This window comes from Mastigoproctus giganteus, chromosome 12, assembly GCF_048544385.1.
Source record: "Mastigoproctus giganteus isolate SK-2022 chromosome 12, ASM4854438v1, whole genome shotgun sequence".
In the NCBI taxonomy this organism is placed as follows: Eukaryota; Metazoa; Arthropoda; class Arachnida; order Uropygi; family Thelyphonidae; genus Mastigoproctus; species Mastigoproctus giganteus.
The window spans coordinates 22,229,463-22,247,868 of NC_143586.1; the positions used below are offsets into that span (position 1 = coordinate 22,229,463).

Below are 18,406 nucleotides of genomic sequence, written 5' to 3' on the forward strand. Positions count from 1 at the left end.
AAAAAAACACTAAGCAATAACCAGTTTATGGTTTTAAAAGTGGCATATTGATTTGACAATTTCCCCTCAGCCTTTACTAACTGCATTGAGAACAACGGATTGGACCGGTAGAGTGTACAAATATTTACCTGAAAATCTACTTATATAGCTGTGACATATATGGACGTAAATAATTAGGATGTCGACCTCATCGGCGCAGTAGAACGTCCAATAATGTATCTTTAACGGCCCTGGGATATATAAATGTTGACAAGAAAATAAAATAGTGAGAGAATGGCTCTGAAAGAATGTTCAATGCCTTTAATACGCGGAAGGCGACGTTATATAACAGACGAATTTGAAAGGAATCGGATCATTGGTTTATTAGAAGCATGATGGTCAACAGAAACAGATCTGTCACAATCCGCGAGATTTTCAACATCGTAACGCCATCCCTGTGTGTGTGTGTGTGTGTGTGTGTGTGTGTGTGTGTGTGTGTGTGTGTGTGTGTGTGTGTGTGCGTGTGTGTGTGTGTGTGTGCGTGTGTGTGTGCGTGTGTGTGTGTGTGTGTGTGTGTGTGTGTGTGTGTGTGTGTGTGTGTGTGTGTGTGTGTGTGTGTGTGTGTGTCAGGGAGCAAGATTTGCAGATGGCTGCGAATGGGGTTACATCCTCGCCAACCACGCCTGCATCTGATGCCATTCCATCGTTGTCAACATCTTTAGTGGTACTGGGAAAGAGCTACTTGAGGACAAGGATTGTGTCGTCTTTAATGACATCATGTTTCTGTTTGGGATCCAGTGACAGTCGTATACACCTCTGGAGACATGCCAGGGACAGAAGTAATCCAACCTGCATCCAGGAGTGGCATAGGGGGCCAACATTAGAATCAGTAATCGTGCAATGGGAGCCAACAACTATTTACGTATGATTTCCGAGCCAGAGTTCATCATTACCGTTGACCAGTGCTTATGCCCTTTCTATGCTCCGTCCTAAAAGCTTTGCCCTTCTGTCTTTTTCCTTGGTCTACACGTTTACTACATCTGTGGCCATCGAATATATTTGGATTTTCATTTCAAAACATTCATTCCTTTTAGGGGGAGGGCAATTTTAGCTAACAGCAGCGTATAAAGACCTGTTGTCAATCCAGCTGCTGTGCATCTTATTTAATTCAGACATTAATTTCGGTTTTATTATGGAAGATTATAGTACTCTTCTATTGCAAGTATAAAAAAATCTTTTTCTATCTTTCTTTACGATAAAGGACTCCCATTCGTTTCAAGTAATCAATTTAGACTGCAGAAAAAGAAAGCGCGGAATGTCGCATGCTATCTACTAGCCATGAAAGCAATCAGTCCTCTTTGGAACCTCAGAGAAATGGAGTCCAAACTTTAATCTAGCGACGCTCCCATCTCCTCAGGGACTGTATTGAGTGCATGTTGTTCTTTGTTCCTTGACTACTCAATAACTGCTGCGGAGAAGAAAAAGTTGAAATGTCATCAACCGTTGTTACAAGGGAAATGAATCACTGAAAAAATCAGATTTTTTATTTTTATTTTCAATGGATTAGAATGTCCTTTCAGTAACAAGAATTCGCAACTTCAATTTGCCCACGAAAAGTTTTACAATGTTTAAATCGGACTACGAAGAAGTCATTAGCTCATAAAGGATTCAATCCAATGCAAGACAAGTTAGCTGACATGCTATTACTCAATAACATTTCCAGACAACCTTTTTTCAGTGGAGTTAGTTTATTTTTGGTAAGTAACTCTGATGTTTGCGCTACCTTTCGTAGAAATAGCAAACTAAATTAAGATGCATTAAACCAATCTTTAATAGCTTTAAAACTAGTAGGTGTAAAAAAAGAATAAAATGCGCTGCTATTAGGATGAAAATTGCTTAGAAATTAGAAACTGCAAAAGGAAATGCTGGCATGGGTGCTTAGGGCCAGTTCCAGGTTGTTTGTCTGTCTACTTGATTCTTTTTTCGTTTCAAACACAGCTAATGAACATATGTGTTTGCTTATTAATAGAGGGCAGTAGCTATTACATAGGGACATCCATTGGCATTTGGCTGGATAGTGATCAACTTCAGTGGACTGAAATACGATCCCTATTGGAGTTCACAAGAGCTGAAGTCCCCGCGAAGAGGCAGTGCTTGTGAGTATCTCTACAGAAAGTGACGCTCATTCCCTGGGGAGGTAGTTATGCTTCTGTTTGGGTCAGGAGTCATGCATTCTCCTGTTGGCGAAGAGTGTTGACTTGGTTTTGCTTTGTTGTTTGCTCTTATTTTCAGGTTGGCTTGGTACATAGGAGCAGAATCGTAACTTATCAAGTCTAGCTTGAAAAGCCAGAAGAAATTTGGTGTTTTGTAACGTTTTAGTGTTTCTTTTGTTCACAGGTATTTAAAAAGAACAGTTAAAATCCAAGTAATTGTAATAAAAAAATAAGATTTATTAAGATTTATTACAGTTAAAATTCTGTTGTAGTAGAGTTTTAGGAGCATCAGCGACTAAGATCATTATTGCTCTGTATAGAGTAACTATAAATTGCATGTGTTCTGTGGTCGATTTTCTGTTTGATGGACGAAAAACCCAAGTTTCCGGGAGAAAAAACCGTGCTACCCTCTCCTGAGACCGACTAACTCGGCCACTTTGTGAAAAATGCCCATAAAATTCCTCACGTCATCGACGGGACTCGAACTCGGATCTTTTCCAGCCGGTGTGGGGAAGACGGGTGAGCCTACTAACTGTGCTACCCACGAGGGCTGGTACTCCTGCGTTAATAGTCCGTTCCCAATGATCACGAAGTGCTATGGTATATGGTAAACGCAAACAATTTTTAAAATGCATGCGATCCTGAGTAAGTGTTTGGCATTTTGGCCTTCGTGGTCCTTTTAAACCTGAGGTGTCTAGTAACCTTATCCATACCAGTATACCTTCTCCAACTGTCTAATAAGATTAAAAAAATACAAAATTGCTGAGTTTTTTAAAGAACTTTTAACTTGCATTGCTACTCAAGTAGGTTGTATTTTCTGCTTCAGATCTTTCTGTATTTGGGTGTATGAGCAAAGGGTGACAGCTAATGTCTTTTCCGGGTGAAAAATTAAGATCGATTTAAACAAGTTTCTCTGCGCTCACGACTTATGACAATCAATAAAGTTCGAGCCACGGGGTCGAAGAAGAGTCTCAGTGGAAAAGTATCGTTAACAGTTCGTTTTAAGTTGAAGAGAAAGCTATCTTGCCTCGTGCGCGAGGTAGATAGTAAATCTATTTAAGGGATGGAAGGGATATTTTCTTTCTGACTATCCGTCTATGACATCGGTGAAGTGGGGTGTTGAGATTTGAAGAAAACTGAGGGAAGGAATTGGTAACATTCTTTAACGCAGCTGGTAGCTATCACAGCATCTTAAATATGAAAATACAAAGAGAAATAACTTGGTCTGCCTTTGTTTGAATGATCGATGAGAGGTGGGGGCTCCGGGCGGCACTACAGAAAGCAGATCAATATCTACATTGGATCCATATCTTTTTTTTTTCTCGTTTTGACATCTCTCCTTGATTTTCTTGTTTTATTTCATCCACTATCTTTTTTTTTTCTCCGGGATAGCTGCCTTTTATCCAAAACAAACAGCACTTTAAAAAGTTCAATTACTAAAGGAGTCACTTCATTAGAAGCTTACACTATCTCTTATCTCCAACTTCGATTTTTCTTGTTTCCCAGAATCTGTTTTATTGATTTACCTTTTGAAAATCAAATCAGAAGCAAACCGCCACGACTTGTAACAAAAACGAAGGATACCAGATGATGGAAACGTGTGTGTGTGTGTGTGTGTGTGTGTGTGTGTGTGTGTGTGTGTGTGTGTGTGTGTGTGTGTGTGTGTGTGTGTGCGCGCGCGCGTTTCTTTCAATTTCCAGTGTATACACACTGGAAATTGAAAGAAACTTATAAGAGGAGCAAAGAAAAGTTTCTAAAACTTTCTTCGATGAAATAAGCAAACAAACAATAACTTATTTATACACTGAGTTCGCTTTCGATTAGTAATACCCGCCTTGTGTAGTAATCGACTGGTCTCTGCAGATGGTGAAGGCTCAAAGTGGGGAATGGCTATATAAGATTGTAGATTGCACATAGTTTTTGTGTGTGTCTACGAGGAAGAATGGGTCGGCATCGAGACCTTTCCGGGCGTTTTTCATACCATGGCCGAGTTAGTCAATCTCAGGCAAGGGTTGCTTGGTTTCTTTTCCCGGAAAATCGGGTTTTTCATCCAGAAAACAGAATAGAACATACAATTTATAGACAGTATATACGAAGCAATGTGGCCTTGGTCGATGATGCTCCTAAAGCTACAACAACAACTTTAGGAGATACGCAATCTGGGTTGAGAATATACACACCCACACAATACACCTTACAATTAAATTCGGCTCTGAAGAACATAAAACTATCCAATGTTTTAATTTACAAATTGGGAAAAATAATACATCATAGCATAGTTATTTGAAAACTCGCACCTTTAGTACTAGAAAAAAGTGTTCATGTTTAAAAAAAGCCAATTTTAGTTGACCTAATTCACAATTTTTTCTGATTCGAAAAAGTTACATTGGTTTCTATGGAGAATTACACTGAAAGGACAGAATTCATGGGATACCTGGTTCCTGGGCAACGCGACTCTATCACCCCTCTCGCTAATGGACGAACTCACCGCTTGGCAGGTATATAGGTACACTGCATCACTGCAATCACGTAGACGGTAATTCGATGTCAGTATGGATAAACGTCGTGAGTTAACTGTCTTTGAAAGAGGGATGATAGTGGGTACTCGACGCATGGGCCACTCTATCGCGGAGGTGGCACAGCAATTGCACTATCCTCGTTCGACAGTGTCAAGAGTGTATCGGGAATACGCCATGTCCGGAATAACATTTCATCGTGGACAGCGCTGTGGGCGGAGAAAGGTGGTGGATGAACACGGCCATCGATGTCTATCTCGCATTGTTTCAGCCAACCGGAGTGCAACATGGTACAAATCACCGCCGACTTCAACGAGGGAGGTGCCGAACGTCTCCACCAAAACCATCAGGCAATTATTAGCTGCAGTCCCACCAAAGTCACACTGCTAACACAACGACACAGGATTCTAGGCCTCAACTGGGCGAAAGAACACTGGCTCTGGATCTTGGATAATTGGAGACGGGTCTCCTGGTCCGATGAGTCCCGTTTCCAGTAATTTCGAGTGGACGGGAGGGTGCGTACCTGGTGGATACGCTAGTACGTCTCTGGTACGTCTAGACACCTCTCGGAACGGTCTAGATTATGCGTCCATCCTTGCAGACCATCTGCATATCTTCATGGTCATCATGCACCCACAAGGCAATGGACTCTTCGAGCAGGGCAATGAGCCTCTCCACAGAGCCGGGGTGACTAGAACATGGTCCGAAGAGCATTCCGCAGATTTTACCACCATGGAATGGCCTCCCTGTTCAGCGGACATTAACTCTATGGAGTATCTTTAGATTGCTGTGGAACGGTCCGTTCGAGCTTTGGATCCTTCACCCAGGAATGCGATGGAATTATAGGCAGCAGTGCAGCAAGCATGGATGAAAATACCTGTGGAACTAGTGGACTCAACGCCTTGCCATGTGACTTATTCCTATTTTAATTTCTCTTGTTGTGTAAATGTTCCTGTTACCCTTTTGAAATTTCGGCCATGCATTCAAATTGGTTCGATATTTGTGTGCTGCTCATTAAAGGTGAATGAGCAGCACACAAATATCCCGAACAGAAAAAAAATTCCCCAATTAACAGAGAAATTGAAAGATAGCATAATAGTCGATCAATGGATTTCCCACTATACGTTGTATGGATAATAACTGTATGTGCGAGGCTGTGCTAGAAGATTTTGAAGTCCAAAATTTATCAACTAAAGCAGTATCTATTGAAAAGAGTCTACAACTTTAAACTTTATAATTTCTCAGAATAATTCACCATAGAATTTTAAAAAAAAAATTTAATTTTTCTTTAAAAGTTCATATAATTCGAAATATTTATTATTTTTAGTCATTATAATTTCACAGAATATTACATTTTAGAATAGAAAATTCAAATTTACTTAAAAAGAAAAACTCATTTCAAGTTAGAATCTAATAAAAGGAAATGCCTCAGTTGGGTTGAGCAGTTGTTCTTTGTATGTGCAGACCTCAGCTGAAGTCCCACCCTAAAAAGAAAAATTATTCTTATATAAAAAAAAATCTATGGTGCCATCAGGTAACAGGAAAAATTAAATAAGTGGCGCCACTCATCGGCAGAAGAGTGGAGAACGGAATTAATGGTCGAGAAGCCGCGAGGGAGGGCAAAAAGAGTCAGGACTACAGTAAGATATTCACATGACTTCAAGGCGCCCAAAGGATTACGGGAAATGAAATGTGCTACTATACTCTCTATGCTTCGGATCAATACCGAATGATTCCATAAATCATTCGGTATTGATCAGAATTCAATTACTGTCACTTGCTGTAGGATTTCTTGAGCATCAGCGACTAAGCCATATTGCCTCGTGTATACTGTCAGTAAATTGGAAGTGTTCTGTGGTCGATTTTATTTTGCTGGTCGAAAAACCCGAGTTTCCAGCAGCAAAAACCACAGGACCTTCGCCTGAAATCGACTAACTCAGCCACATTGTGAGAGTCCTCGTGGGCAGCAGTTGGTAGAATCACTGTGCTCCTCACATCGGGTGGAAAAGACCTGAGTTTGAATCTCGCCAAGAACAGGAGAAATTTTTATGGGTCTTTTTCACAACGTGGCTGAGTTAGTCTCAGGCGAGGGTAGCATGGTTTTTTCTCCCGGAAACTCGGGTTTTTTGTCCAGCAAACAGAAAATCGATCTCAGAACACACGCAATTTACAGACAATACACATGAAGCAACATGCTTTAGTCGCCAATGATCCTAAAAATCAACAACAATCAACCACGTTGTGAGAAAAAACCCATAAAAATTCCTCACGTCATTGACGGGACGGGAACTCAAATGTTTCTCACCCGCTGTGGGAAGGAGGATCAGTCAACCAACTGTGCTGCCCACGAGTGTGCAACTGGTACGTCTTGGAACCAGATTTTTGAGGACTTAATTATAAAGAGCTTCTTTAAGCTTTCATTTATAGCTTCTTTATAGCTTTCATTTTGTGGCAAGGAAATTGAGGCATTGGGGTATTTATTTTATCTTTAAACCGTCTAGATGAGACTTAAACCATATATTTTCATACAATGATTATAACTACTATGCTAGCGAACCTGTTCGCTTTGGCACTCTGTTCCATTGTACCAGATGATTCTGCATTCGACACAAATATACAAACACCAGAAGGGAGGAAGACGTAATCTAGAATAGAAATAATTTTCTCCTTTCTCTAGAAAGCTTTGAATTTCCATATATCATTCGGCATTGATCAGAATCCATTATAGAAATCTCGGAGCACTGAAAGGTATGTTTGTATGGAGTATTGATCTTTCTCTTCTCTTCTGGGTCTATATCATACCATTGTGTCTGGTTCTAATAGTGGAATTTTCCATAGGTGCATAATTTCATTTTGTGTGAAATTTATACCATTGCCGTGCTAATGGAATAGGTTAGAATTCTGTGAAAACTCCATCAGCTTGATGTCTATTAACGCGTACCGCTGTTGGACACAGTTGCGATCCGTCATTCCATTAGCGAATTGATTGATGCTGTCTGAGGAGTAGTTTCAAAATGGATTTCGTGTTTAAGAGTACAGTCTCTCTCTCTTTCTCTCGCCGTGCTATTCACACCTTTTGCTCAGCTTTCTTTGCGCAAGAATGATCGATGTGAACAAGCACAAAAGGACTGGAGTGTTGCAGGAAATGATTCTGCACGAATGCTTTGATATCACATATTCTGTCCAAATCTACAAACACCTGAAGGAAAATATAATCTAAAATATAAATATAGGAAAAAGAAAATTTGGGTTTAAAACTCAAGATCGAACCCCAAAAAACACTATTAACTTAAGGAAACAAATACCAAGGGAATTATAAAGGGTGGGAGTTTTCAATACCACTTCTGATTTTCTGCACCAAAATTCTGAACTGAGACTAATCATAGTTTTGTTGTTGTTGTAGACATATCAGCGACTCAGACAGTATTGTGAATATGCATTGCCTCTAAATTGTGTTCTCTGTGGTTTATTACTCTCTTTCTGGAAAAAAAAAATCCAAGTTCTGAGAGAGAAAATTCATGCTGACCTCGACTGAGACCGACTAACTGGGCCACGTTGTGAAAAAGGCCCATAAAAACCACTCGCGTCATTCACTGGATTCGAACTCAGATCTTGTCTACCCGGTATGGGGAGAACTCTGATTTTAGTCTGTTACTCTCGAGAGTCATTCTTGCAGTGAAAAAAGATTAAAAACATGATTCAGTATTTAACTCAATGTCTCAGGAGAAGGAATCAGCCATCTATTATAGCCCTTACATTTACTGTTATGTGCAATGCTCCATTTTTAAAATATGGATCTGAATTTTCTTAAAAATCTCTTTGCGTTTAACTTCATATTTCCTTTACCCTTTCTAGAATGGTCACTGTCTTAAGAAGGATCATGGGATTTAGGCGATTTTCTTCACAGTTTTTACTTGGTATTAATTACTTAAAGTTCTTCTCCGAGTGTATACTTTTTAAAAATGCCTTTCACCGAGGTTTGTATAAATTAGGTGGCAAAGATACGCGTGTGGCATTAAATTTAGCAGTTGAAAAAAAAACTAGTGAAGAAAAGATGGGTAAACAGCTTCATTCGAACGTAATCTTCTGTAGTGAAAAGTGTAAAGAATTTCTTCATGTTCGGAAGGTTTTTAAGCGAGAGCAACGTTCATTCGGTATCTTACTGCGTTACCTATGTGCCCCCCAAAGGGCCTTACATGTATACTAACACATTTCAGACTTAGTGAAGTTACAATATGTATATGGCAAAACCATCTTTGTTTAACTCCTTAAGATATCATGCTTTATTTTTAGGTAAAGTTGTTGTTGGGTTTTAGGGGCATCGGCGACTAAGAACATGTTGCTCAGTGTCTGTAAATTGCGTGTGTTCTATGGTCGGTTTTCTGTTTGCTGAACGAAAAACCCCAGTTTCCGGGAGAACAAATCATGCTACCCTAGCCTGAGACCGACTAACTCAGCCAGGTTGTGAAAAAGATCCATAAAAATTTTCTCTCGTCATCAACGGGATTCGAACTCAGGTCTTTTTCCACCCGGTGTGTGGAGGAGGGTGAAACCTACCAACTGTACTACCCTCAAGGGTTTTAGATAAAGTATTTAAGTTCAAAATGTATATAATCCACGCAGACTGCAACATGCTGGAAGGGGTAATTTCGTTGTAACAAAGACTTAAGATGTAGAAAGTGTGCCACAGGGAAGCTGGACCATTGACCCAGCTGCTTTCCACAGTTGTGTAAAGCAGCTGAGTCAACGTGGCTTAAATTCGAGAGTTGTGGATCTCTTATTCCGAAAACCGGTTCCATCTCTTGTCATAGGTCAGCTAGATTGCGTTCTGGTGACTGGTGAGGTCACTGAAGTAGGCTGAATTCATTCTAATGATTTTAGAACAGTTTTGTACAGTTCTGGCCTAGTGATATTGCGGGTTATCCTATTGGAAGCATTCATTCACAAATGGATACATGGTAGCCATGAAAGGATCCACCTGATTGAAAACCATTTGGAAATAATATTGTCCTACTGATATTAGAGGGAGCAATGCACACTTTAAAAACACTCTCATATCATTATACCTCCAACTCCTGCATTGTCGACATCTGGCAGGATCGATCCAATGACTCGATGTTTAGGCACAGAGACTCATCATAAGAGGCAACACAACTTTTTACTGTTCAGTCTGACGTTCCTGATTGAACTGCAACCATAGCTTTTTGTTTTTTTGTGAAAGGAGTGGAACCCAATGCCATGCACCATAAAGTGTGCAATGCGTACTGTGACGTTTAATTTTTCTTTTACAGTCTTCCATAAAATATGACGCTGTGCAGTTCCCTACGTATTGTCCTTATACAATTTTAGTTCCTTGTGAACTTCTTGAACGCTGGTTGATAGTATTCAATGAGAACTGATGGAATCTATGCACCACAAGAATAAACCGAACCATTCTATTGTATCTTCCACCAATCTAATGTATTTCCTTTGCTTACTTCAAGTGGGAAAAGCGCCTATTGGCTTCACCATATAATCTGGCTTTTTCCCAGTAGATGTATTTTAATGAAAATATTTGGCTCTCTTAGAAAGATCTGGCCAACAGCCCAAAACTTCATTAAAATAAGACCAGTAGAAATCCGTAATTTTTTTGCCTTTGTCCGTCCGTCCGTCCACATGTAATAACTCAACTCCCACTAGATAGTTTATAATGAAAAGAAATTTTATATTTAGCTAGTTTAGAAAGATTTGGCCAGCAGTCCCAAATTTTTTTAAAATCTGGCCAATACAAATATGGAAATTATTATTTCTTTGTCTGTCCGTCCGCATGTAAAACTCGACTCTCAATGGACGGATTTTCGTGAAATTTTATATTTAACTCTTTTACAACTATTTGTCAAGCCTGCCCAAATTTCCCAGTAGAAATTCGCCAATCAGTATTTGTTTTTCCATAATTTTCCAGATTTACCAATAGAAATTCAAGTAACCTTCCGTTAACGAAGTTGATTGGATCGTTTTCTCTGAACACCTTCAGCATCTCTCGGCAAATACCGCCAAGCAGAACGTCTGAGATATAAGGATGCTTCTTAAGTCGATTCCATTAATCTGTGACTTTATAATCGATGTGACACCTCGGTTCAATGGCAACTGGTGTGATTAGATGAGGTCCTCGGTTTTCCTAATCCATTTATCAGCCAGTAATAAATCATGGGGACTGCTTCACAGCAACATCAGCAGAAAATTGCAGAGGACCCAATTTCGCGTGAATAAATGAAGTTTAAAGAACTTCATCAATCTTGTATACCATCTGTATGCGTGTAAGATGGCCTTGTACATTGCTGTCCATCCAGACATTGTTGACATAGAAGATTCATTTCGGGCACTTCATGTAATTCCTTTTACGGAAGAGTGGAAAAGTTTTGGTGGGAGGAATACATTTCTTCTGATACCCTTCCAGGCCTTTCATTCAATCTCTCTTTCTGTCATACTCTTCAAATATTATTTTACATCTCCAGCGAGCCATTCTCAGGGATGACAGTAAATGTTTCTTTGCCTGATCAAATCTCAGTCTTGATTATCAGCGCAAGCACCACTTTAATTAAGTGACTCTCTCTCTCTCTCTCTCTCTCTCTCTCTCTCTCTCTCTCTCTCTCTCTCTCTCTCTCTCTCTCTCTCTCTCCTTCCCTTTTCTCCTGAAGCAAGCGTTTCTCTGATCTAATGAACAACTACCGCTTACGGCAGTTCCTTTGTTGAGGACTCTGCCAACCGTGATTTCACGTAACAGAAGCCAGTAATGGCAAATAGATGATAGGACAGAGAGTGAGAAGAAACTGGTTTAATAATTAACGTTCAAGTAGAAGCCGCGTTCGTAGGGTTGCCTTTATGTGCCATTAGGGATCAAGAGAAGGAAGGTTGCGAAGATAGTGACCTAGCTTAATACTATAACAATAAAAATTTCCATTACGAAAAAATATGTTTAAATGGCTTTTGAATTTCTTGGAAAGATATCTTAGGGGGCGCTTGAAATAGGGTACTTACAAGAATTGCTTCAGAGTATAGGATGGAGCGGGGTTTTTAAACAGGCTCAACAGGTGGTTTTCGATATGCTCGTGAAGACAGAAAGAATGCGAGTTGGCAAGTGCTTGAGGTACCTATTGTCCCTATCATGTCCATCCTTCTGTTCGGCCCTAGCGAGAGTTGGTAGAATCGCTGTCCTCCCCACCCTGAGTGGAAGAACCTGAATTTGAATCCCGTCTTGTGAAAACATCTTTGGCCGCACCTAATAAATTTTAGGACTGAAGTAAAACCGATTGGTAACGAAAATGTGAGACGGAAATGACACAAATGACGTCACTTCCTAAATAGCGCTAATGTTCTGCGCTGTAGCACAGTGGTATCGTCACCGTCCTCCCTACACCGGGTGGAAAAGGCCCGGGTTCGAATCCCGTTGATGAGTTAGTCGGTCTCAGACGTAGACAGGAAGGTTTTTTCCCCTAGAAAGTCGGGTTTTTCATCCACTAAAATAGGCAAATCAACCACAGAACACACGCAATTTACAGGCACAATACACGTGGTTATATTAATTGACTACCCTAATGGTTTAAATGACGCTAATTCAGTCAATAACATTGATTCTGCAGAGTGAGTAGCGGGCGTGAGCATAAAACGTTATGTCGTTCATAACTTCGGTTCTAGCTGTTCGATTTAAAAAAAATAAAGGTTTTGATTTTCTTTCTTCGTCTACTATCGAATTGTGAAAATTTATGAAAATACAATCTCAAGTGTACTCTTCCTAATGACGTTTTCACATAAAATAAAACATCTTTCGTGCGTACAGGTTACACACGCTGTTTATCACATGGCCGAGTTAGTCGGTCTCAGGTAGCATGGTTTTTCCTCCTGGAAATTCATGTTTTACGTCAAACAAAAAGAAAATCGACCTCAGAACGTACGCAATTTACAGACAATATACACGGAGCAATATGGCCTTAATCAATGATGCTCCTAAAATCCTGCAACAACAACAACAACAACAACTGTCCACTAAAACATTATGACCAACCTCTTGTTTTATCAATCGGTCGTTTCCTCCCTGCATGTTGGCATAGGCGTTGCATTAGAAGGTTAAATGGTAGACTGTGAGTTTGTGCATGCAGTCCATACGAAGTACTTGATTGACATGGGCAAGGGACATGATCTAACGGACTTCGAAAAATGAATGATAGTCGGTTGCCAGTTGAAAGGTGGCAGTATTACGGAAACTGCGAATATTGTGGGCTGTTCGCGAAATACTACAGTTAAGATGTTAGAAGAGAGGACAGATAATGGGCATTGCAGCTGTCTCTGGGCCAACAGAAGGCGCCCACTCTTCATCAATGATCTCTTAAATTAGACTGTCTCGCTTTGTGTGAGTTAATAGACTAAAAATAGTGGGACGGCTGACTATGGACTTTAACTCGGGGACGACTGACATTGTTTCCTAGACCAGATCCAACGACCCCTCCTCTGTATTGCCCCTCTGGTGTATGAGCCCGGTCGGGGTAAATGATTACTGCCATAAAAGTTTGCACCTGAATGGCATTATTGGACAATTGACAACTAGAAAAAAAAGTTGTCTTTTCCCAAGAATCACGTTTCCTGCTATGTCTTATGAATGGTAGATAGAGAGTACGACGACAAACTGAAAAGAGGAACACCACTCCGATGTCCTGGTTTAACGGAAATGGTGAGGTAGTCTTTTGGTATGAGGGATGTTTTCTGGGAATCTCTTGAAGTCTTCGTACCCCATATCACACTCCGAATGCTAAAACCATCTATCCATTATAGCTGATCAAGAGTACCCCTTCATGGTGACTGTCTTCCCAAATGGCACAGGATAATGCCACCTGCCATTGTTAGTATTAGTTCGATATGAATCCCAAATGTATTCTGGGATTATGCCGGCAGACCTGGGGTTTGGATCCTCCACCATGGACTATTTGATAATCGAACGCTTTTAATTATCTAATTTTTTCCTCCTCCATATATCTGTTAAATCTGTGTCCTTCGAGCTCAACTTTTAATGTCAGGAATCCTGAAAATCGCATCTGGAAATCTCCAACCTATAGGTGGTTTTTCTATGCAGCTCCTGTAATGATCATTAGTATATCTAGTACCCTCCGTCAAAACACGTGATCAATATAACTTTTCCTGTGGCAGGAGCAGTCCTTGACTCTTTTGTTTCATCTTTCCTTCCTTACAATGCTTCTTCAACCTAAATACCCATGTTCTTCTTAATATCCAGCATCATGGATAAATTTGACACAAAACTTTCTAAAGGGCCCAACTATAAAATTTAATGAAAATCCATTGGGTGAGAGTCGCGTTATCACATGCGGGCGGACTGACAGACATTAAGAAGATGATAGGCTCTTTGCTCATTTTGATTTTATTCGACTCTGTTGCTTTCTTTTTATACGTAATTAAGAATTTATTTTTCACTTAAACGGGATGGCATGGGATGGGACAGAAGTCCCAAAATGAATTAGTATTGGTTTTTATCGGTAATATTCACTTGCGCATGTGCGTTCTCTGGATATGATATTCATTAAATCAACATCGCTTAGGACCTACCCTTGCCGCTGGCGAAACACGCACAAGCGCTATTAGGTCGGACCGCTTTGTAATTCTACGTCGTCTTAATGAACGCCGATAGTTTCAGACGCGGCGTCTAAGATCGAGAAGTGTTTTATTAAAATTGTGTTAAGTAGCCATAATAGCAGGGGAGAATTTTGTATCGAAAGAACTACATAAACATGCTCGTATTTGTATATTTTCTAAAATAAAACGTAAGATAGCGTGAAACCTCATCTTCAGAAAGGAAAGAACCCAAAGAACCAAAAATTACGTTCTCTTTAATGATCGCTTTTAAAATTCAAATTCTTTTAATTTCTCACCATAACCTCGCATTGCGAACAATGAAATTCAAAATGCATTATAATTTCGGTACAAGCAGAATGACTGATCACAGACACCCTGAGGAAGATGTAGTTAATTATCATCGAAACGTAAGTCTAATTATGATATATGTAAATTAATCTTTAATGATGTCTTTTAAAATTCAAATTGTATTAATTTTCACCATAAGCTCGCATTCCCAACAATGAAGTACGAAATGCAATATAATATTTCACAGACACCCCGAGGAAAAAGTTATTTAATTATCATCGAAACGTAAGTGGAATGATATTTTTTAAGTAACTGACCGCTTTTAAAATTTATATTCTATTAATTTTCACCATAAATTAACTAGTTGCATTCCCAACAGTGAAGTACAAAATATATTATAATTTTTGTACAACCAGAATGACTGATCGCAGATACCCTGAGGAAGAAGATATTTAAATATCATCGAAACGTAAGTGTAATGATATTTTTAAGTGACTCTTCAATGATCGCTTTTAAAATTCAAATTCTATTAATTTTCGCATTCCCAACAATCAATTACAAAATGCATTATTACAATTTCTATACAACTAGAATGGCTGATCACAGACACCTTGAGAAAGAAGATATTTAATTATCATCGAAACGTAAGTGTAATTATGATATTTCTAAGTGACTCTTTAATAATCGCTTTTAAAATTGAAATTTTATTAAATTTTACCATAAGCTCGCATCCCCAACAATACAGTACAAATGCATTATAATTTCCGTACAACTAAAATGACTGATCACAGACACCCTGAGGAAGAAATAGTTCATTATCATCGAAACGTAAGTGCATTTATGATATTTTTAAGTGGGGTAATTTAAGAAATAACTGAAGTAAATTAATTAGTTTAAGCTGGCCATTATCTTACTTCCATCCTTCAATAGATAATTATAAATAACAACCATTTTATGGAAGAGAGAGGATATTCATTAGCCGAATAACATCCTTATTTATGTTCATTGTCACGTGCACCTCTTTATTAATCATCATCAATACTTTTTTACGGAAACCTTGTTTACAAGGCTATCTATTAGGCGCACCTGAATACTAAGTTATAGGGACCTGTTTATGACAATGCGATGGGTCTTCCTGCTTTAACATGATCATTTATAAAATTCTTACGAACTATTTATCCGGAAGGCTTGTATATCTAAAATTCACTAAGTAAGCATCACTAGTAAATATTAATTTTCCCCAACCAATGAGGGGGGGGGGGAGAAATGAATTATTGTAACCTTTCGCACTAAATACCCGTAGGAACATGCCTTATTTTTATACACACCAGGTGACTATTACCACACAGCTCTCACTACAGCAACCTCGCATACAAAGAACAATGACCACATACCAGAGAGTGCTCGGCGATTCTGGAAGGGCGGCTTCATCTTTCTCCGAATGTGGTAATAGCTTCGCAATAAGCGCTTCATAGTCCAGGGCTATGGTCGAAAGTGCGCGAAGCCGGGTCAGTAAAGACCGGAAGGATGACGTGCCGGTCGACGACAGCGTGAACCCGAAGAAAGTAACGAAGGCTGAAAAAGGACGGACGAACTGACACTGCCGTCACCACATCCAGTGGGGGAGGAATTTCGGGAGTGGAGATGCCAACCACAACTGGCGATAAGCAGGCTTCGGTGGTGGGTGGCTAGAGACACGTGCGTCGGATGCAAAACACACCGTGCAGCGCGAAATGACGACAATTCTCTGGTCAGGTGAGATCGGGGCTGTCAGTGTGGATAGCTCTCTGCAGTCCGGGTACACAAAACACGCCTTTCCTTCAGGTGCGCATAATACGCGTGCGCTGTTGCTCCATCACCATGGCAACAGGTAAATTTTGAGCTCCTAGTCGGCCAATACCCGATGGCAATGGAAACAAATTTCGACCGGATAATTGTTAATAAAAGTATGTTCGAAAACAAAAATAGTCCTGTTTACAGGAGAAGGAATCCGTCCCCTATTTTATGTCCTGGATTTGTACTCCGAAATGGTGAAAATTAAAAAAAAAAAAAAAAGTACTGTGTGCTACTGTTTTTCGATAAATCCCCCATCTTTCGTGATTTATTCAAAGCTCTTCAGTAGGTAGAACTAACTTTTTATGACAATATTGTTTTGAATTCTCAAGAGACTGTGAATTGGGATGCAAGAAGAAACTGAATTATCTAAAGATTATATCATGGACCAGTATTTTGGTGGTAATTTTCTTTTCGTCTGTGTGCGCTTAGAGAGAACGCCAATAGTCGAATGTTAATCACCTAATTGTCTGGAGTGAGGATTTACTGGACCGAATATTACATGGATGACTGCTGGGATAGGTTGGATGTTATTGCGAATAGAGATTAGTGCTGGTATAATTCTAATTTAAGTTCGCCCGTTGAGCAATGTTAAAATGGATTACTTTGACTTGACAGTATAATTCCATTAACATATTTGCTGGATTACAAATTGGCTTGGGTTTGTTAAACTGGAAATTAAGTGTCTGTTGCATTAAACCCACTGGTTACTCAGAATTTCGTTTGCATGCATTTTGAGGAGCTTGACGACCCGTCTCTTCAAAGAGATGTGTGGCTGCTCTTACATTTAGCAAAAATAGCTTATGCATACGCATCTCCTGTGGTTGTTGAAAGATTTCCAGAGTTAGGTATGTCGACAATGCTTCCAGTATTCTTAAAATGCTGTAGATTCCCAGAGAACCTGTGACGTGGCTTTGGGCTTTTAGGGTCGATGGAGTTTGCTAAGCTTGCATTGCGTAGAGTGAAAAAAAAAAAAAAAAAAAAGTAAACTGCAGCCGTTAATGGAAGCCTCCTCAGCAATTCATATTGAGGGAAGTGGACCATAATCTGCCACGCTTGTCTAGTGCGTGTTGTCAGATCGACCATATTTAACAGTTAGGGGCTTGAACCCCGGTATACTCAAAGATCGTGTGCTACTGCACTTCCGCTTCTGACCACTCGTAGAGTATTATCTTTAAAATCACTGTCTTCACATTCCAAAAAAAAAGAAAGGTTTCTAAGATCAGAAGATAATCCTGGTGATGTAATGCGTCATTAAATAGTATGGTTCATAGACCAATGGACAGCGTAACAGGAAATGTGAGTATTCGAATTATAAGCACATTATCACCAGATCAGCTGATGTTTTTCGATTCATGCTTAGCAACTCACTATAAGTACTCAAGTTGACAAAAGGTAAGGTATAAAATGACAACTGTGCAATAGTTTGCAAACTCATTGATACAAATCAATGAAATTTTGAATGAAAGTATAATAATTTCCAATAACCTCGTTCAAGTAGAAACCTTCCACCCCATAGTTGAATTTCAAAATAAAAGTTATTCGGGATTCGCCCTTTAATTTTGCCACCTTCGCGATGAAGGCGCCACCTAAAGGCAATGCATACGAATTATGGTTTCGTGAAGGAGCTAATTAATACCATTGGAATAAGATTATAGTTTCTTCAACGAATACGGCTGACATTATGGTGAAAATTGACTGGCGAAGGACTCATTCAGCGAAGTCTGAAACCGTCAATTAACTGAAATCTCGTAAAGAGAGGAAACTTGTACTTAGTGCGGCTAGAATACGCGCGAGTAATTAACATCAAAATCTCAGTAAATGAGAAACTGTGCTGCGAACGGGTGTTTATCAGTTTACGAAGTGAAACATGGCACTTTGAGATGTCGAGGACTGTGCATGCTTTTAGCCACTGGCTGCCTCATTAAGTTAGCCAAACATCGCTTTATTTAATAAGCC

General features: G+C 39.6%; 1 protein-coding gene across 1 annotated transcript in view; it reads right to left on the reverse strand.

Annotated features, from left to right (window-relative positions):
- Positions 1-16,476, reverse strand: part of LOC150076771 (BAI1-associated protein 3-like) — a 350,663-nt gene extending 334,187 nt beyond the window's left edge. Inside the window, exons 1-2 of the mRNA XM_090386647.1 lie at positions 16,452-16,476; positions 16,009-16,189 (exon numbers count right to left, since the gene is read on the reverse strand). Of these exons, the coding sequence (XP_090242773.1) occupies positions 16,009-16,189; positions 16,452-16,476 (206 nt within the window). The remainder of the gene's footprint in view (positions 1-16,008; positions 16,190-16,451) is intronic.
- Between the last annotated feature and the right edge of the window lie 1,930 nt (positions 16,477-18,406).